Below are 21,672 nucleotides of genomic sequence, written 5' to 3' on the forward strand. Positions count from 1 at the left end.
GGAGGCTGGCGGATACGCCGGGTGGAATGGAGTTGGCGCGGGCGGATGTGACGTCGGCCAGTATGGCGGCCGTTTGTTTACATCGCTAGGTACCATAACAGTAGCGTAGGAGGAGAGTTTTAGAACGGCTCCTCCCATAATTGCCCTCTACACCCTCGGAGCACAAACGCTAGGTGGGGTGCAGATAGCCATGTGGCGTGTCAATGCATACGTCCCGTTATTATACGATATCCTAAAGGGAAACCTTATGGGTACTCGCGCCAGAAGTTAGAATTCTGTGAAACCTTTAGTTTAATTCTCTGGGAATATCTACTGTAGTCAAATATACCCTTAGGAAGCTACTGAAGGAACCTTCCATCAGGACGTCATGGCTTGAGCCCAAAAAAACTATTATTATTATTAATTACAGTAGCCTATCAATGATTAATCATTATCAAATACTAATTGTTGTTATTATTTATTTTGAATTATTATTGTTAATTATTATTATCAATTACTAGTCATTATAATTATTATCATTAATTACTAGTCATTATTATTAAACATTATTATTAATAACTAGTCAGTTTTATTAATTATTATTAATTACAAACTATTATTATTATTTACTAATTATTATCATTAATTACTAATTTTAATTATTATTATTATTATTAATTACTAATTATCATTAACTTACTTACTTGGTATACTTGGTCGAATTTAGAGGGTCTTCCTCACAGCTGTGGTGGTCCACCGCTGACGCCAGTCCGTGAGTCCTTCTTCATGAGGGTGATCTGGTCTGGCACAGAGTTTGAGGCTGCCCTGCAGCACGCTGTGTAGCCTGGCACAGGAGGCTCATCTGGCAGCGTCTGCAGGAAGGTGTCAAGTGCTTTCTTGAATTTGACGACCGAGCAGCCTGTGGTGTCTCTGACATTTCTCGGCAGTGTATTAAACAGTCTGGGGCCGTTAATTAATACAAATTATCATTAAATATTATTAATTACTAAATATCTTTATTCATTATTATTATTATTATTATTATTATTATTATTATTATTATTATTAATTACTAATTATTATTTATCATTATTAACTATTATCTTTATTAATATTTTCATTATTATTTATTATAATTTACCTTTTCCATTTAGAATTATTATTATCATTTATTATTACTATTATTTTTACTATAACTTATTATTACAGTAACATTACAATTATTATTATTAATTATTATTATTATTATAACTATTAATATTACAGAACTATTATTATTATTATTAATTATTATTATTATTATAACTATTACTATTACAGAACTATTATTATTATTATTATTATTATTATTATTATTATTATTATCATTATCATCCTCTAGGCACAAGCAATAACTATGCCCTACAATTAAATATTCCAAATGAAACTTAAAAGTTTACCAAAATACCAAAACAAACAAAAACAGGAATAAATTTTCATGGAATCCTTTTTCAAGGAGATAATTACTGGAACTAATCATTCAGCCATTGTCCTTTCAACGCTTCACACTTATCCTGGCAAAACCAAACATTATAATAACTCTCTCCTTCCTAACCTAACCGGTAAATTTGTATTGTATTACAGGGTGTGATTTCGAAAATATATGTTTTCCTATAGTAAATAACGTGATTTAACCGAATTTGACCTTCATTTCAACTGCAAACAGATCAACCAATTCGGCTAACTTTAAATTGTTGAATTAGTTGATGTTATTACGGATGAAATGAAGGTGAAAACCAGTTAAATCACGATATTTCCTACAGGAAAACATATATTTTCTGTTAAAATGGTTAAATATAAACAATGTTGTCATATATGATGGGTTAAAATATTAAAATATAAACACTAGTTCAACGGCGACACTTCCCTTACGGATGTGATGCGAACGATAACATTAGCAACGTTACCAATGATACACAGTGTTACCGACGACGGAGAATGTCAACGGTATGGTGACATTACTAGCGATAGTAATGCTAGATCTTTCCATACGTATTTTAAATAATTTTCCCATATAAGTTTTACACAATATATAAAAAGTACAAAAAGGGCACAGAACCTAACAAACCCACCTAACGTAACCTAGGAGTTCCCCGGTCACAGAACACATATAATGACTATTAAGAAATGACTTGCCTTTTAGCAATTAATATTATCTTCCATGGGGGTAGACGGCTTTTCCCCAGAAATGTACCTTTATAATAAGTAACGGTATAACCACAACGACGTTTCTTTTTGGTTTTAGGAATGATGGTTTCGGTATTACAATAAAATACGTGAATGTCTTTCCTGTAAGATAGGAGGGAAACGGCACTTGGGGCACTGTATGGATTGAGGAATTACGTTTTGTGATTTCAGGAAATTATCAACATTGGCTGAAGAATCATAAAAATCATCATGGAATTTAGCAAATGCTTTTAGGTACGGAATACTGAAGCCGTTACAAGTTTCTATAACTTCCTCCATCGAAAAATACGAAAAAATAAACCTCACTTGAAATGACGGACACCTTACTAGGACAAAGGTTACAAGGGAAAGGATTTGGTATAAACAGACCACTTAAAGAGACAAAGGAAGGGGGTAGGGAAATATCAGTTGACAACCCCCTTGTGTAAACTTTGAATAGTATCGGTTCATGATTGGTTAACAGAAAAACAACGGAGTGTAGAGGGTAAACATGAATGAACTGTATAGGGAAACTAGTCCAGAGAAAGTATTCATGTATGATAAATAACATTGAATGGGAATATAAAATGAGATGATTTTAAAAGGAATAGGATAATAAAACGAGTAATAGGTAAGGGAAAAGCTTCTGCGCAGGGGGGAGGGGTTTCTGCGCAGGATGAAACAGAGTTGCCAGGTTTTCCAAGTGAGAAAAGGCCAACATCTGATCAACTGCATCTTTAAAAGGCCAACCTTAAAGTAGAAAAAGGCCGAAAATATAACATTTAAGGCTAACCAATTTCAAAAAGGCCAAATTTGGGTATTTAGGACAAAAAAAGGCCAAATTTAGTTATCTAGGACAAAAAAAGGCAAATTTGGCTATCTTGGACAAAAAAATGCCAAATTTTGAGGTTTTTTTTGGCCTGAAAAAGCCCAACCTGGCAACCCTAGAACGAAACTGGTATGCACAAACGAACGAACTTACGGGTGCTAATGATAGCATGGAAAGCCAACATTTGATCTACATCAGACGTTGGTAGCACTGGTTACTGTATTTTTTCATGAGACAATCTTTGCAACGGCGCCTCCAAAGTTTATCCAGATATACTGTTTTGTATTTTCCTCCGATTATTATACATTCAAGTTGTTAATGTATAGAGAAGAAAAGCCTTGTTTTACGATTATATCGTTTCCCCAGTATGTTTTCCCCACCCAAAACCCCTAGTTCCCACTGGGGGTCCCCCATTATCGTAGGATATAGATGTATATATATTTCTGAAACTATTCATTTGCGACGGGAACGAGTGTCATGTTCGAAGAGAGCGCAATTTTTTCCATAAGAAAAAATAGTTTTTTTACTAGGTTACATTGCCCTGTAATACACAATAAAACCACCTAACCTAGTGCACCATGTGTTTGCTCATCAGGAAAAGGAGTTGGGCAAACATTAACAAAAAAAACTTTTTTCTTATTTCAAAACCCACTAAGGCCAGAATACAAACTTAAACTGGAAGACTAAGGAACAAAACCAACTTAATTAAGAGGTCATGATCTAATTCTTTGTTGAAACAGGTTAAGTTTATATATGGAATTATTCTGTAGCCTAAACCATTTCCAGTAACATCGTAGGCTATCCTAGAAATCCCACATCACATATAAGTCCAAAAACATTGTTTTAACACATTTTACATATTCAAATATATCCCAAAACTACTCACCAATGAATGAATGAAGTCTCTTAGATAAATTCACTTCACTAAACCGATTAAAATCATCGCACACTTAATATAAATAAAACTTTCGAAAGGTCTGAGGAAGTAGTTTAAGAACTTTCACTCAGACGATTTGTTTTGGATGACGTCACTAGACAAGGACTCTAAACAGAGAGAGCCAAGGACTATCAAGTGTAACAGCGTCTTCTATTGATACAACAGCGTCTTCTATTGATAAGTCAGCATTTTTGTTATTAGCATAAATGAGAATACAAGAATTAACGGAAAAGTGAAAACATTAACGTTAGAATGAGAGAAAGAAATGCAGTTCAGGATCATAGTTGGAAGTAGGTACCTGGTAGGTGATCCTACAAGCTAGTGAAAGGATCGACTTTAACCAGCGAGTAACTGAAATGTTCACTGCATTTCCCGTAGAGTTATTTCAGTGTTCGCTATTTTTCAAGACTTAACTTGGTCTTGATTTTACTTTTCTTTAATTTTCTTCATTGAGAAGACACCTGCAGTATACATCATTCGACAGCTGAAGACCACCATCGCGTTCTGCAATGGCAGGAAGGGGTTCATCCCCTATCCCCACCTCCTCCCCTCGAACAAGAGTGGAGAGGGGCAGGGTCAAGAAACCAAGAGGCCTTACTTTGAGGAGCCATGCAAAGCTCCCTCAATCACCTGCAACGGAACCAGTCCCTGGAACTTCAAGGGATCACCCACCAGCGACCCAAGAAGAAGCTGAGACTGAGAATACTCCCTCTCGAGACCCAACTTCGCAAAACAGCAGCAACTGGAGACTCCAAGTTTAGGCTTACTCCAGGACCCAGCATAACATCCTACGCTGCCATAGTTGCCATGGAAGCCAGCAATCCTCGCCTCAACATGACCCTACGTCCCAATCACAGGGGACAACTGGTCATAACAGCCAAAGATGAGCAGACCAAGACCTACCTAGAGCAACAGGAAAACGTCCTAAAACTGGACATCAACGAGAGACCCACCACCATCATCGTTGTCTATGACCTCGACCTTCCACTGGAACCAGTGCTCCAACATCCCTCCATCATCACTGTCAAGAGATGTGAGGGGAAAGCCGGAGGTAGATCCCACAAATTGGAGGCTGTCCACAAGGGAGCTCGCCCTCCTCACCTATCCTTCGGCCTTTGGGGCACCTTCCGCACCGAAGAGTACATCAAGGAGCCACTTCGATGCTTCCGGTGTCAGAAGTTTGGACACCACAAATCCCGCTGCGAAGGTCCGGAGATCTGTGGGGTCTGCAGCAGCAGACAGCACCCCACCGCCTACTGTATTGCCAGGCACAAAGCAGGGCACAAAACCATCGCCCGCTGCCCTAACTGTGGAGGACCCCATCATGCTTGGCATGATAGATGCCCCCACAGACTTCAGAGAATTGCAGACTGCCAGGGAGCAGACCGTCACTACAACCTCCTTCCACGTCAACAGCGTCGAACGCAGCCACCTCCAACTAAACAAAACCCTACACCTTCCAACCACACCTCCCAACAAAATCCTAACCCTTCCAGACATGCCATTCCTGAACCTTCCTCTCCACCAACCCCCCCTCCAGCACCTAAACCTCAACGTCCATCCTAAACCTCCTTCCAAAGAAAAAAGATCCCCAACCCATACTCCTCGCACTCCCTCACCTTTAAAACTTACCTCTCCAACCAATTCTCCTAACGTCACCCAGCCAAAACAACCAGAACCCAACCCATCCTCCTCTGCACCGATCACTCACACACCCAACATTTCCCACTTCCTAAGAGAATTCCCTAGCCTACCTTCCACTGCCACAAGCAAATCTAGCGCCTCACGCCCCTCCAAACATCCTTTAAACATAGACAGCAGTAAGTACGACCTCTCTGCTTGTCCCACGGATGCTCTGCTGGCAACCATCAGCAACATCCTTCGTAACTTCTTGCGATCCCGCAAAATCAAATTCACTCAGGAGTCATTGGATGACTTCGTGTTTGACAACGCCGCCAAGGAACTAGGAGCTCAATTACCTTCATAGTTCCTACTGCAAATGGACCTCATACAACCACTTGCAACAACCAAAACACCCAAGTAAAAGTGCTCCAATGGAATATTTGTGGACTTCGAAACAAGCTTGCATTTCTTCAGTCTCAAACTTCAGTGCAAAACCCTGACATCATCATACTGCAAGAAACTCTGCTTAATGAGAACATACCATTCACGTTCTCAGGATACAAAGTATACACAACGTATCAATCACCAACGACAAGAGGACTGACTACCCTCATTAAAAGCAGTATCCCCTCCAAACTACAACCAAGCATTGACTGTGGGACCGAGGCAGAGACTCTTAGTGTCCAGATATCTCTCCTAGCCACGACGCTAACAGTCCACAACATATGCAAGTCCCCAGCAAAAAATATTGATGCCGAGGCACTCTTTGCAGCAGCCTCCAACGAAGACTCAATTATTGCAGGCGACTTTAATGCTCATCATCAGTTCCTGAACTCAATATCAGAAACAAATCAAACTGGCAGACACTTGCATGCCCTACTGCAAGAATATCCTGATGTAGCACTGCTCAACAACGTCACAGAAGCCACCCATCTAAAAGGAGGTCGTCTAGATCTTACCTTCTTATCCAGTGCCATACAAAGAGGAGCCAAATGGCAACCGCATCCTGTACTAATCAGTGATCACTTTGCCATAGAAGTAACACTCGAATTGCAGAAATACCCACCTTCTCCTCCGCCCCCCAAAAAGGTGAAACCCAGAGTTTGCTAACTGGGAAAAATTCAAAACAGCCATGACAGAGTGGGCTGTGGAATATATCAAACACCCGCACAATAATATCTCCACCCTATCTACCGACTTCGGCAAACAACTAGAGGTAGCAGCCAGTGTATCCATGCCACAAAAATTGTACTCTGAGAAGAAACATGCTGATGCCTGGTACTACAACAGCCGCATCAAAGAAATGAATGCCAAAATAAACAGGACCAGGAAACTTCTCAGAAGACACAGAACAGATGAACTACATAATCTACTTGTAGAGATCATCAAACATTCTGTACAAGTATCACTGGAAGTTAAACTAGACAAATGGTACTCATGGTGTAATGAGGTCAACTTCAGCACATCCCTAGCCAAAATATGGGGCTGGTTTAACAAAGTCTCTGGGAAATACAATACACCCAGACCCATTAGCTGAAGCCAAGAGGATTGCTAACAACTTTGCGGACAGAGCAAAAAGCATCAATCTACCTCTGCCAACCATCAACAGGCAGAGAACTCTGCTCCCAATCAGAAACATCATAGAAGCCGCCTGCAACATGGTAGATGACACTGATCACCCCTATACCATGGAAGAACTAAAAACGGCCCTATCAAAAGGTAGGAAGGACACTGTCCCTGGAGCCGATCTCATCACATACAGCATGCTGAGGAACATGGGAAACCATGCTAAGTTGGTCTACCTGCATCTGATAAACAGGACACACACGGAGAGACTACGTCCAACCACATGGAACCAGCAGGACACTAAACTTATTCCAAAACCTAAGGAGCCAAATACTTACAGACCTATAGCTTTGATAAGCTGCATAGAGAAAGTAGCTGAGAGAATGGTACTCAACAGACTGCAGTGGAAAATAGGCCAACTACATCATTGCCTATATGCCTACAGAAATGGCATAGGCACTCAAGAATGCATCACAGATGTCCTCTCAACAATCAACGACAAAAAAGCTTTTATCATTTTCCTTGATCTCGAGAAAGTCTTTGAGCTAGCCAGCTCACCAGCTATACTCTTTACACTTGTTGAAAAAAAGAGTGAAAGGACACTTACTGGCCTGGACTCGAAACTATACACAAAATCGAGAGGCCAGAGTCACTTTCCAAGGAAAAACCACTGAGTTCATCCCCTTAGAAAATGGAACACCACAAGGAGGCATACTCAGCCCCTACCTGTTTAACCTACTGATGGAGAACTTAGCCACTCTAAAACTCCCAAAAGGAGTGGAGATATTCATATATGCAGATGACATATGCATAGTATGCCCAAACAAAGCTCATGCCAGAAATATCACTCAAAAAGCTCTGGACATGATCCAAGCCAAATGCAATGATCTTGGCCTAAAGATCAATACCAACAAAACCAAAGCAATGGCTATAAAACGCTCGTAAAACCCTCAAAACTTCACACTGAGAGGTGAGGACATCGAATGGGTGAGTCAATTCATGTACCTCGGGGTAATCATTAGCAAAACCCTGTCAGCAGCTAATGAAGTAACCTACCTTAGAGAGAAGACAAAAATCCGTCTATCAGCCATGAAACACATGACCTCCCTTAAACAAGGAGTATCCAATAACCTTCTAAGGCTGTTTTACCTACAAGCAATTCGATCCCACATTGATTATGCAGCACCCACACTTACTGCATTGACCGACACTCATAAAGCATCATTAGAAGCAGTCCAAAACAATGCCATGAGACTCATCAGTGGCTCTCCAATGTGGACAAGACTCTGCCTACTCAGAGCAGAAACCAACCTAATCTCCCTGTCAGCCAGAATTGACATCAGGAATAGCAGTATTATATTCAAGTCAATCATCGCAGACAGAAAAAGCCCACTCAATGATAAAATAGAAAGGCTTCTACCTCTTGCTGAAGAACTACATCCACCCAGCTCCCATGCAAAGAAACTACTGGATACACTCAGAAGAATGCAGATGCAAAACGAGGCTCACAAAATCAAGGGACAACAAATGTATGAGGGCTACATCCCTCCTGCTCCCTGGGCATGTGATCCCATCAAATACAACTTCACTATCCTACCAGCAGCAAGCAAGGCTCTCTGCACGCCAGAGCAACTCAATGCAGCTGCAAGAAATGCAATCAGGAACACTCCTGCGCCTCATACCTACTACTAAGATGGATCAGTTGACCGTGCAATCCCTGCAGCCAGCCGCGGCTGCAGTTATCTCTACATCAGGATATAAAGCAATTTGGAGACTTTCCAACCATGCCTCCACATTGTAAACTGAACTAGTGGCCATTGCAAAAGCCCTAGAACACTCTGCCAATCAACAAAATGGGAACACAACGATCCATACAGATTCCAGAGGAGCTACGATGGCCCTCAGCAACAAGGAACCTACAGAGAATGTGCACCTTATCACTGCAATTAAATTCTTAGCCCTGTTCCACCAAAGAAACAACAGGCAAGTCACCTTGAATTGGATACCAAGTCATACAGGAATCTCTGGCAACGACGAGGCCGACTATCTAGCTAAATCAGTCTTAATGTGCCAAACTATCAGCATTACTCTGCAAAGGTCATTAAAAATAATTCAAAATAAAATGGCTACCTACTGCAACATTCAAAAGACTAGTGAAGTTAGAAGAGCCTTCCTTGATGGCTCAAGATCTGCAAAGTGGTACATTGAAGCTACAAACATACTACCACACCCAATTGCAAGACAAACACCTCGCCAAGACGCAGTAATTATTTGCAGACTGCGACTGGGATAACTATGCAACTGGCAGATCATCTTAGATAACGGCCAAGACCCTGCAGCACAGCACAGACCAATTAGACCATGCAAGTACTGTAATCAAGACACAGAAGATCCTTTACCGCACTATCTACAGCAATGTCAGGAAACAAGCATACTTCGGCAGGATCTTAATCCCAATACTCCTGCTACTGCAACAGAAATTGTCAAGCATATCATTGACAATCACAATACCCTCTCAGCCTTTCTCCGGAGTTACCCTCCACCGAGATAACGTTGCAACAAAGTCAACGTAAAATCCAAGCGGCAATTGAAGGAGAAACCTTATCCTCTCTACAATTCTGTGCTGGGAGCTGGGGGATTGCTGGTGGCTGCAGCCTTATCCTCCTATCCTCTGGACTGGCAGCCCGTTGTCGCACAAGCGGCCTGTGTTGCCTGTCTGGGGGTGTGGCCGGGGTTGTCAGCGGTCCTTTTTGACCTCCAGCACATCTTCCCCTCCTCTTGGCTGGCAGCCGGTTGTCGCACAGTGGGCTGTGTTGTCGGTCAGGGGGTGAGGCAGGGATCGGGGGAGGGGGGGGTGTCTTTTTGACCTCCAACACATTTTTCTCTCTTCAGATGGCAACCCGTTGTCGCACAAGCGGCCTGTGTTGCCTTCTACACCTTCATCTCCCTTTGATTGTCTCAAAAATAATCTTTATTTTTACGTTTTTTTTTATTTCTCCTTTTTTTATTATTACAGGTACAGGAATTTTATATTCCACCCTATCTCTACCACTAAAACCGCTACAACTCCTCCTCTTCAGCTCTCTCCTACTCAGCTGAAATCTCACACTAGCCCTCCATCTCACACTTAAGCTTAAACCACTATGAAGTTTTTCACTTCACCTATATCAACTTCTCTGACTACAAACTTTCAACTCCTTCCCGAGCTCTCCTACTTATCGGGGCTTCCTACTATTAACTCTTTCTCTCCAACTCCGACTGGAGCCAGTGGGCTCATAGGACGATATTCCACAGTCAATCACTCCTTTTCAAACATCCCATCACCACCCAAAACCTATCCCAACATCCTAAAATAAATGTTGCAGAATATTCCCCACCCAACTACCTATCCCAACATATCCCATCCAAACACCTACGGGCTGCAAGATTGCAAGAGCCCGTGTCTGGCCAAAAGGTCCAGGCAATCTTCAACAGAACAGAATCAAGGTTTCAGTGTATTCCCTCTTCTATCTCTTTCACGAACCTTAGCCTTCCTTCTGCTATAGCAGTCATCATTCATGACATAATAATAATAATAATAATAATAATAATAATATGTTCATTACTTATCTTGTAGTTTACTACCTTTCCTCACTGAGCTATTTTCTCTCTGTTGAAGCCCTTGGGCTTATATCATCCTGCTTTTCCATCTAGGGTTGTAGCTTATCTAATAATAATAATAATAATAATAATAATAATAATAATAATAATAATAATAATAAAATACACATTGATGAAGCAATCTAGGTAGATATTAGATCAGTTGTTTACATTTTACTAAAGGAGGATTCCAAGACAGCTTTTAGTCTTAAGCGTATAGAAAAGTCATCATAGAATTGATAAATTCTACATAATTATACAATCAAGAAGTATTTTAATATTATAAGAATAAATTAAATTAATTAATAATGATTTAGAGATAAAATTTATAGTTCTAGCTAATTTTAAAAGCCATATAATTATAATTTACTTTATTTGTATGCTGGTTACTTCTTCGACATCAGCTGACTGCGTTGTTGACATTTGTGACGTCACGGGGTTACCATAGAGAGTGTAGCGTGATTATGGCGGCCTGTGTTAAATCTGTTAATCAAACACCCAGGTGTATTTCCTGGGTCGAGGACACAGTTGCTTATGCCGCCGATACGGGAATATTCCTATTTGATCCTAAGGTAGGTTTAGAGAGCGGGGTCTATGAAGTAATAATAGATATTCGTAGGCTGTCAGCTGTAGCCATTGCAAACTGGCTGGCGGCTTCGTAGCCCAGATCATTTGAATTTCCATCTCATTTTTGGCTGATTTCCTGACCCTGTCTGCCCTTGTAAAGGATCCTTCAGGCTTTTTTATGAAATCAAAGGGATATTTCCTATCCCGTGTTTACAATGTGTATATTGGACAAGTGCTGATCACATGTCTGTTCAGTGAACAGTATTTGGTAAATTTGTATTGTATTACAGGGTGTGATTTTATGATGCTCCTGTGTGATTTCTTCCATTATGGTATTTGTTGGAGCCTATGGAGATCAGCGGCCAGGTCCTCCAGCGTGCATAGAAAATGGACATTTCTTCCCATTTTCTAGCAGTTAAGACATGACCCCCTGTACTACAAAAAAAGCTGTGTCCGTTGATCCTCAAATCCATCACGTAATACCACCCCCTAAACGCCCTCACCTAACTTAACCTACAAGCCTCAACCCTACTTAACTGGGGTGCTAATGCCACTGTTTAATCCCCCCCCTCCCCCCTTAGACTGCCATATTCTTAGCCTATCCTGCGTTTGATTTGTACCCGTTTCACTCATATTTTGTAAAGGAAAATATTTTACAAGTAATAAGAAAGTTTACACTTCTTCTCGCAACGAATGACAATCTTCCCATGATAAATACTAACAGAAACAATTATAGCTTGACTCTACTTACATTATTTCCAGTCACCCAAGTTGGATTCTTTGGATAACATCTTCTTGACAACGGACAACTTTATCTTTTCTTCTCATTAACCCTTTTACCCCCAAAGGACGTACTGGTACGTTTCACAAAAGCCACCCCTTTACCGCCATGGACGTACCGGTACGTCCTTGCAAAAAATGCCATAAATTTTTTTTTTTTTCATATTTTTGATAATTTTTTGAGAAAATTCAGGCATTTTCCAAGAGAATGAGACCAACCTGACCTCTCTATGACAAAAATTAAAGCTGTTAGAGCAGTTAAAAAAAAATATACTGTAATATGTGCTGGGGAAAAAATAACCCCCGGGGGGTTAAGGGTTGGAAATTTCCAAAGAGCCTGGGGGTAAAAGGGTTAAGAGATTGAGTTAGTAAAGTGACCCTGTTTATATATATTTCAGTCAGGTGTAGATCTAAGATTTGACTTTCAACTTCAGGACAGCAATGTTGTTGGAGCATCACCCACCCAAAGGACACAAGGGTGAGATTACCTCAGTGCTATGGATTCAGCCGAGCCCTTCAACTGGACAGACGTTGATCAGCACAGGATCTGATTCGCTGGCGGTAGACCCGTAGTGATGAAGAAGTCGAAGGGCTCCGTACGCTGAAATGCATTACAACTTTAGGTAAGATTAGTGCCTCGTATTTCATTCAAATGTCTACACTTGAAAATCTTGTTTTTCATCGTACAGTAGAACCTTCTTTCCTGCATTTAATCATAAAATACCAGACTTGATTTTGATTCATTGTCATAATATGTAAGAGCAATAAATGCTTCCAACTTAAGCATTATTTTATATGTTCTATATTCGGCTTTTACTTTGTCTAATTTCATTGATTTTTAAGACTTTGTTTTAGAAATACCAAAATTTAAATCCCTTGAGCCATTTTATTTTGATATTTAGAAGAATGATACTTGAAAGTTTACCAAGGAGCCAAACATCCCTTCCAAATGAGAATTCTTTAGAAACTTAAATCTTGTTTCCATCTTTCTCATTTTGAAGTTTGACTATTGATTAACCCTTTTGGAAATTTCCAACCCTTAACCCCCAAGGGGTTATTTTTTCCCCAGCACATTTTGCAGTATATTTTTTTTAAATTGCTCTAACAGCCTTAATTTTTGTCATAGAGAGGTCAGGTTGGTCTCATTCTCTTAGAAAAGGCCTGAATTTTCTCAAAAAATTATCAAAAATATGAAAAAAAAATTTGATGGTATTTTTTGCAAGGACGTACCGGTACGTCCATGGGGGTAAAGGGATGAGTTTTGTGAAACGTACCAGTACGTCCTTTTGGGGTAAAAGGTTTAAGTGCATCTCTGCTTGGTTTCATGGAGAGGAGGAGAAGAGGTCTTGATGTAATTTGTACCTTGAGGTGAAAAGTGTTGAACATAATTCAGCCATAGTTAAAAGCCCCTCGAGGAAGGAGTATCACTCGGTTCAAGCTGTGGGATGGCTATTGCAAGCATGATAAGAAAACTAATTACTCTGTTGTAGTAGTTTTGTCAAGAGGACACTGAAGGTCAAGAGTCCTTCCTTGACTTTAGATGGTCATAGGACCCTGAAGGTCAAGAGTCCTTCCTTGACTCTAGATGGTCATCGTATGTAGAATCCCTCGGAGTACAGGAGGTTGTTAGTGACGTATTGCCAGCTCGTTAAAAGTGCGCTGAGGGTTACAGGGATGATCTGGATACCCATGCAAGGCAAGGAAATGAATTGCTTGACTTTGTCATGAGTGAAAAGAAGAAATGACAGGTAAGGCATAGAGAAATGAAGTGGAATCTGTTGAGTGTGGCTGTAGGAATCCCATGGCTAGTGAAATGAATTCATAAAAGCTTTAGAAACTAAAGTGATACATCTTTGAAGTATAAGTAATACCACCAAACAGATACTGTACACACCATTGCATCATCATTCACAAGGTCTGTACTCTACCAGTGTCTTTAAACATCAAACTTACCCGCTGGTTATATAACAATGGCTTTAGTCCCGGACATCCGGCAGAAATTTAAAAAACTCGCGGCAATCGCAGATAGAGTTGCCAGGTGTACACTAGCGCCCTTACGGGAGATAGGCTGAACCATTCCATTTGTTCCGTAACCGAAATACAAACCACGCTATTTACAGAGGGGTATTACTTTCGGCGTAGCTGAAATGGCGAGCCATTAGATTTTTAAAGAGGGTTAACTACCCCCGCACTAGTTAGCAGGGGTAGGGGAGGGGTAGCTAGCTACCCCTCCCCCCTCACACACTGGTGAACTGACTCACTTCGCTTTTGGCTCGGACGATGAACGGATGTCTCTGTTCCCGTCCTCGCATGGCAGCCAATATTATTATTTGTTTTTCCGCTACTCCTCTTTTCCTACGGGGAAGGTGTGGTTCAGCGTAGGAACGCGAGAGTGTAGTTGACTACGGTCTCTCTCTCTCTCTCTCTCTCTGGAGGTCGTTCACCCTTTTACTACGTTTTCTACCTACTACGATTGCTCCTCCGTTCGGGTGGAGTTGCTACGCAGTACTTTTTATCTCCATTATATTTTTATTATAAATCTAATTGTATTTGTTAACTTTTCAGTTTTTTTTTTAGAACGTTTCCCTTCGGGGTTTTTCGTTCTTACTTTTAGTGAACATTCTTTAATGAATTGCATAATTATAACTGTTATAATTCTGTTTTTGTTACTGTTCTCGCCCTTCCCCCTTCCCGTGAGTGTAGGTGGGGTTGGGGCTCTTGCCTGTTATGTAATTCTTGTGTTCTTTTCCCTTGGGTTTTCCTCTTCGGAGTCTTCCCGGGGGAATGAATGTTAACTAATTACTTTTTATTTTCACTGTTAACGATCTGTTTTTCCGTTTGCCTAATGTGACAACGAAGCAGAGCTGTCTTGTTGGGACTCGGGGAGTCTGCTGTTGCTGCCTCCTCTAAAGGACTTCGTCAGGGGCGTGTCTCCTTCTCCTGGGAGTTCTCCCGAGACAACCGACAGCTCTTTAGTTCATCGTAGAACACTCAGGAGGTTCGCCTCCTTGGGTGGGTAACTTCCCTTCCGAGGGAGGTTCCCTGCCCAGGTTTGAGTTTCTTTCCCTTTCGGGGGAAACTTCTCTTACCATTAATAATTATGATATGTTCCTGGTCCTCCGGCGGTTTTGCTCTTGGTGCTGAGCGACCGCTTTTGTAACCTTGCTCAAGGGGCTGAGTGGTTACTTTCTCGGACCATAGTTTTTGTGCTACTATGCTCTTGGTGCTGAGCGGTCTCACCTGCAGCTACGCTCAAGGGGCTGAGCAGCTGCAGGAGCGCCTCTTGGGAGGTTGGCTCCTAGGTCACTTGCTGACCCCTCGGCCCTATGGGCTCCATCTTTAATCTCTTCTACGAAGTGTTCCTCTCTTGTTCGTGAGAGAGGACACTCATAGAGACTCCTCTTCGGAGGTCTCCTTCTGCTGTTGTTGCTGTTGTTGCCGAGGGCTCAGTCCCCTTCGGGGGCAGCTGATACCATGGTCTCTCCTGCAAGTGCTTCTCCCCCTTGGGGGAGTTCACTCCAGAGACTCCTCTTCAGAGGCCTGATGATGGTGCTCCTGCCTGTGGTCGTCTTCATCTTCACTTCCCCGCAGAGGATCCTCCTGCCAGACCTTCTCCTGGACGCAGATGCTCAGTTGGCGCCAACGTACCTCGTTTCCAACGAGCACCGGTCCCTTCGGGGCAAAAGGGCTTACTCCTCAATGTGTGTAAGTCCCTTAAGTGCCAGGTTTTACCTGCGCGCCCAAGTTTTCCTGCGCGCTCGCGTGCAGTAGCGCCCTTGCGCTCTCCTGCTGTGTTCCAGACTTCTCTCCTGCGATCTCCTGTAGCTGAGTCTCGCCGTAGATCTCCTGATCGCCAGCGCTCACCTGCACCTTTGAGCCCGTCAGAGCGCCAACGCTCTTCTGGACGCCCCTTTTTCCTGCTACGGGCCTTGTGCGCCAACAGTGTCCTGTACGCCCTCGATCGCCTGCGCGCCCTTTTCTAATGTGCGCAATGCGCGCCAACGTTAGCCCTCGCGCCCACAATCTTTGGATCTAGGCACAGGCAGGGAGATTGTTCCTTCTTTTTACGCCCACGATCGCCTGCTCGCCAGCGCACATCTGCGCGCCCTTTCCTGATGTGCGCAATGTGCACCAGCGTACTCCACGAGCTTCCAGATGTGGGTGGAGGCGAAAGAGATGATTCCTTCACCTCCTCGCCGACGATCTACTGTGCTCTAGATTTGAACGAGTCTCTGAGCGCCCGCGCGCCCACGAGAAGTCTTCTGTACTCGCCCACGAGCGTTCGCTATTATGCGCAACTTCACCATCTGGTTCTGCCCCTCGCTGATATCTTCTGGCCGCATACCGCGCTCCATCGATCTCCTACGCGCTAGCGATCTCCTAGTGATCGCGCGCGACTTTGCTTGCCCGCTAGCGTTTTCAACGCGCCCACGCTTCAGATCGCCGTACGCGGCCACGCGTTGGCTCTCCTGTACGCGATCGGTCGCTACACACCATCGCTTGCCAACACGCCATCGCTCGCCAATGCGCCATCTCCCGCAAAGAACCATCGCTCGCCAATCGCGCCATCGCACCATCGCTCGCCAACGCACCATCGCTCGCTTACGCGTTTTCGGTCTTACGACCGCGCCCGCGCGCCTACATGCCTGCGTGCATGCGCACGCATGTTTGCCCGCGCGTGAACCAACGATTGTACCATCGCGCGAGCGCCAAGGGCGATTTCGACTGCGATTCCCGTCGGGTTTCGCAACATGGGCAACCTGGCGTGTTTTTTCCTGGAGCGCATACTTTCAGATCATCATAGTCACGATCTTCACCTCGTGAGCGCAGAGCATGGCACGTACAAGAGCAAGGAGAGTCTGGGTAACATTCTTCTCCCTTTTTCGGGCAGTCCCCATCATCCCTCTCCTCAGGATCGCCCGATCCCCTTCCCTTCAACGGTGGCTGCTGACACTGCCTCTGTCAGTCGTCAACAGAGGGAATGCTTCGAGATCATGGGGTAGCCTGATTTAGCTCTTCCTCTCCACCATTCCGCTGCAACGGGCCTTCCGGGGGTTTTCCCCTCGAGAAACTCTCCGCCCGGCAGGTGACATTCTCGACTTCGGGAATCTTGAACCTGGAGGAAGCGGCAAAGGGTACCAGGCAGGCCACCTCGTGGCTGATCGTCGAGCTTGAGTCTCTGGCCATCCGGTCGCGACTCGAGGTTTTATTTTCTTCCTCTCGAACAAGTGTACCTTTCGTTTCCCGACACCAAGTGTCGAACTTGGGGACAAACTCGATGTTGAAGCATTGAGATGCAGTGACCGAGAGGTTTTCTCTTGAGGGTCCCTACCGTGGATATCGGCAGACCCAGACACTCTTCCATCCTTGGAAGGGGCTTGTTTCAGCCCAAGGACAAGGAACTAGCGACTGAGAGGTTGAGAAAATCGTATCACGATTCGCTCCTCCAAGGCGCTTACATCCAGTCCCTACAAGCCTCCAGCGCCTCAACTTCAACAGCCTCGTTCAGCCTAGGACATCAGAACCGGCATGGGCAGCTAGACAAGGTGTCTCTGCAACTTCCCCCCTCCTGTCGGGGACAAAGGGCGAGGAGCCCTCCTGGGGAGGCAATAATCTAGGCCACAAACGCTAGGATTGGCAACCCCTACCTGCATCCCCCATTGGGGGGTGTATGCCTGGAGTTGCGTCTTCAAGTGGCAGCAACTTGGGGCCGATTCCTGAACGATCTCCATGATCAGCCAGGGATTTCGTGTCCCGTTTCGTAGCATCTCTACCTCCCCTGCCAGCGAATCCAGTGTTGCTGAGCCCCTATCCCATGGGATCGGCAAATGGGGCTAGCCCCTCAGGCAGAGGGCGATGAGACCATGCTCTAGAAGGATGCTCTCCAAGGTTGTCAGCGGCTCCCCCCAAGGTTCTTCAAACGACTCTTTCTTGTAAGAAGCGCCTGAAGGCTGGAGACCCGCCATCGTCCTCTTAGCCCTGAACAAGTTTGGCGTACAAACTTCGGTCAGTATGGTACAACAGATTCGATCAGACTTTTAGGGAAACCACAAGACTTCATGTGCATATTGGATCCGAAAGACATGTACTGCCAGATCCCAATCCATCCGTCTTTACAGGAAGTACTTGGAATTCAGCCTAGACAACAGATATACCAGTTCAAGGTGCTGTGCTTCGATCTCTCCACAGCACCGCAGGCATTCACCTGGAAGTTCATCCCGAATCCTCATGTCCACACAGGAGCGGCATCCGCTTCCTTCGCTTTCTGGATGACTGGCTACCCCGGCAGTTTTGGTATCGACCCTTCTTCGACTCCGAGACAAGCCTCTGGGACTTTGCCAAGATCTAAGGATCATGGTAAATCTCGAGAAGTTTTCTCCGTTTCCATCGCAACAACTGGAATATCGAGGCTTATTTTTAGACTCCAATCTCCGTTAAGCCTTCCCACCGGATGACAGGATAGCAAGGCGGAGGAGAGTAGTAGAACCTTTCCTCAGGTGAGGAGAGTCTCCAGCCTTTTTCTGGTTACGCCTCCTAGGTCACCTTCCTTCTTGACCCCTCTAGTCCCAAACACTCGCCTCAAGATGAGTCTCCTGCTTTGGCGACTCAAGCCCCGGTGGAATCAAGACTACGATTCGGCAGGTCCTATGGGACCTGCCGAACGAGGGATCCTGCAGTGGTGGTTGACCTACGAAGCCTTTGCTAGAGAGTAGATCTTCTCGTCCCTCCTCCGCATTTGATGCTGTCCTCGGACGCGTCAAAGAAGGGGGGGGGGGCAAGTTCTGAACCAAAGGATCTCAAGCCTATGGCTAGAACTAGAAGGGTACCTCCACATCAGTTGACTAGGGATGAAGGCCATATTCTGGCCCGTCAACAAGTCCAACAGGCCCCGGCGAGTCACTCCGTGAGCAACAACACCACGGTAGTTGGTTATTTCATCAAGCGGGGAGGTACCTTTTCATAACAGTCTTCCCATCTTACAGTAGAGATACTGAGATGAGCCGAAGTCCACTCAATACCACTATCGTCTCGCTTCATTCCGGACAAAGGAATGTGCTCTCCGACAGTTGGAACAGAGCATCGCAGATAGAGAGTACAGAGTGGTCTTTGGAACCACCAGTAGCCAACAAGCTCTGACCTTGTGGTCCTGTTCGCGACAACCTTGAATTTCAAGCTCTCGCTGTACTTCTCCCCAGCCCCGGACCCCAAGGCACTGCCGAGATGTCTTCCCACATCGGTAGGACAACATCGACGTCTACGCCTTGCCACCGTTGGGTCTGAGGGGAAAGGGGGCTCAACAAGACCAGACTATCGGTCAACCTGTCAATGACTCTGATAGCTCCGCTGTGACGCAGGTGCTACCAACTGGAGTCTGGAAGCGTCGGACGACCTTCACAGACCACTACCTACAGGACGTGACCCACAGGAGCCTCTATACGTTTTTCTATCGGCCTGGGGTGGCTACACAACAGCTGGTCTAACCTCAGGATCCTTAATGGACAAGTAGCAGAAGGTTGAGGGCATTGTTACCCGGTATCAGACTGCATGAATGAAAGAGGTATGTCTGGCCCTTACTTCTTTCTTCATCCTCCCCTCTCTTGGGGAAAGCAGCATCCTGGGTTATCTGCATAGCTGACCTCAAACCTCTGCAGGTAAACCATGCTTCCTTGTGTTCCTAGTATTAAGATAATACTGTCGCGTCCCCCATACCCTGACGAGGTGGTATTGGGATAGTCCTAGTCCAGAATTCCATCTAAAGGTCTTCAGGTCGACTGCCCAGTACAAGTCACGCTTCATCCCTCCACACACAAGCTTATGTAGGCCGCACGCTCCTTGAGGAGCAAGGAACTTGCGAGGTGCAGGGACTCTTTTTCTCGAAGTGCTGCTCACTCGGATTCTGAGTCCCCGGGTAAAGCCAAAGCCAATATGGCTGGGGACTTTCCACCCTTCCTAAGGGGTAAGTCACCCAATGTAAATAGCGTGGTTTGTATTTCGGTTACGGAACAAATGACAAATTCGGAGATAATTTGTATTTTTCCTAACCATACAAACCTTAGCTATTTACACATATTTGCCCGCCAGCCCTGTCCCCCAAGTCAAGTCCTACCTCTAAGCGAAGTGAGTCAGTTCACCAGTGTGTGAGGGGGGAGGGGTAGCTAGCTACCCCTCCCCTGCCCCCTGCTAACTAGCACGGGGGTAATTAACCCTCGTTAAAAATCTAATGGCTCGCCATTTCAGCTACGCCGAAAGTAATGCCCTATGTAAATAGCTAAGTTTTGTTTGGTTAGGAAAAATACAAATTATCTCTGAATTTGTCATTTTTTACGTACATCCTTTTACGGTTTTTTACGTAAAGTATGGGTCCTAAAAGGCTTAGTTTCACAAGTGGTAGTGGTAGTGGTGAGAAAAGGAAGAAGGAAATGCTTTCTTTAGAAGTAAAGCCAGAAATTATTAAAAAGCATGAGCGTGGCGTCTGCGTGAGTGAACTTGCAAAAGAATATGGCCAAAATATGTCGACGATCTTGACAATCTTGAAACAGAAAGAAGCCATTAAAGCAGTGAAACCTTCTAAGGGGATCACCATCATTTCAAAACGTCGTAGCCCTGTCATAGAAGAGATGGAACGACTTCTGCTAATCTGGATCAAGGACAGAGAGATTGTTGGCAACACCATCACCGAAACTATCATCTGTGAGAAGGCGCACGCCATCTTTACGGACTTGAAGGAGGCGAGCTCTGGGGGTGATGCTGGGGAGAGTTCAATTGAACCTTCCTCAGACGATTTCAATGCATCTCGTGGCTGGTTTGAGAAATTTAAGAAACGGTCCGGGATTCATTCAGTTGTTCGTCACGGAGAGGCTGCTAGTGCAGACACAAAGGCTGCAGCTGACTTTGTGAAGAGCTTTGAAAGGACCGTGCAGGAAGAAGGCTACGTAGAGCAGCAGGTGTTTAATTGTGATGAAACCGGGCTGTTTTGGAAGATGCCCAGTTGAACCTACATCACCGCCGAAGAGAAGAAATAGCCTGGGCATAAGCCAATGAAGGATCGATTGATTCTTGCCCTATGTGCCAACGCTAGCGGGGACTTTAAAGTCAAGCCCTTACTGGTTTACCATTCTGAGAACCCTAGGGCCTTTAAGGCACAGAATGTGGATAAGGACCAGCTTCATGTTTTCTGGCGATCCAACTCGAAGGCCTGGGTCACTAGGCAGTTCTTTGTCCAATGGGTTTACCAAGTTTTCGGTCCTTCTGTGAAGAAGTATCTTCATGAGCAGAAATTGCCTTTAAAGTGCCTGCTATGCCTTGACAATGCACCCGCTCACCCCCCGGACTTGAAGATGATATCTTCGAAGAATTCAAGTTCATAAAGGTGCTGTATCTTCCATCGAATACCAGCTCTATCCTCCAGCCCATGGACCAGCAAGTCATCTCTAATTTTAAGAAGCTGTACACCAAGCACCTATTCAAGCAGTGCTTTAATGTCACGCAAAGCACAAACTTAACTTTGCGTGAATTTTGGAGGAGCCACTTTAACATCGTGCACTGC

The 21,672-nt window shown here is 44.3% G+C and overlaps 1 protein-coding gene across 1 annotated transcript in view; it reads left to right on the forward strand.

The window, feature by feature from the left end:
- The first annotated feature begins 11,108 nt into the window (after positions 1-11,108).
- The window catches only part of LOC137633393 (uncharacterized), a 28,874-nt gene continuing 18,310 nt past the window's right edge, over positions 11,109-21,672 (forward strand). The window contains exons 1-2 of the mRNA XM_068365617.1: positions 11,109-11,350; positions 12,560-12,748. Of these exons, the coding sequence (XP_068221718.1) occupies positions 12,732-12,748 (17 nt within the window). The 5' untranslated portion in view covers positions 11,109-11,350; positions 12,560-12,731. The remainder of the gene's footprint in view (positions 11,351-12,559; positions 12,749-21,672) is intronic.

This window comes from Palaemon carinicauda, chromosome 43 (genome assembly GCF_036898095.1).
Source record: "Palaemon carinicauda isolate YSFRI2023 chromosome 43, ASM3689809v2, whole genome shotgun sequence".
Lineage (NCBI taxonomy): Eukaryota > Metazoa > Arthropoda > Malacostraca > Decapoda > Palaemonidae > Palaemon > Palaemon carinicauda.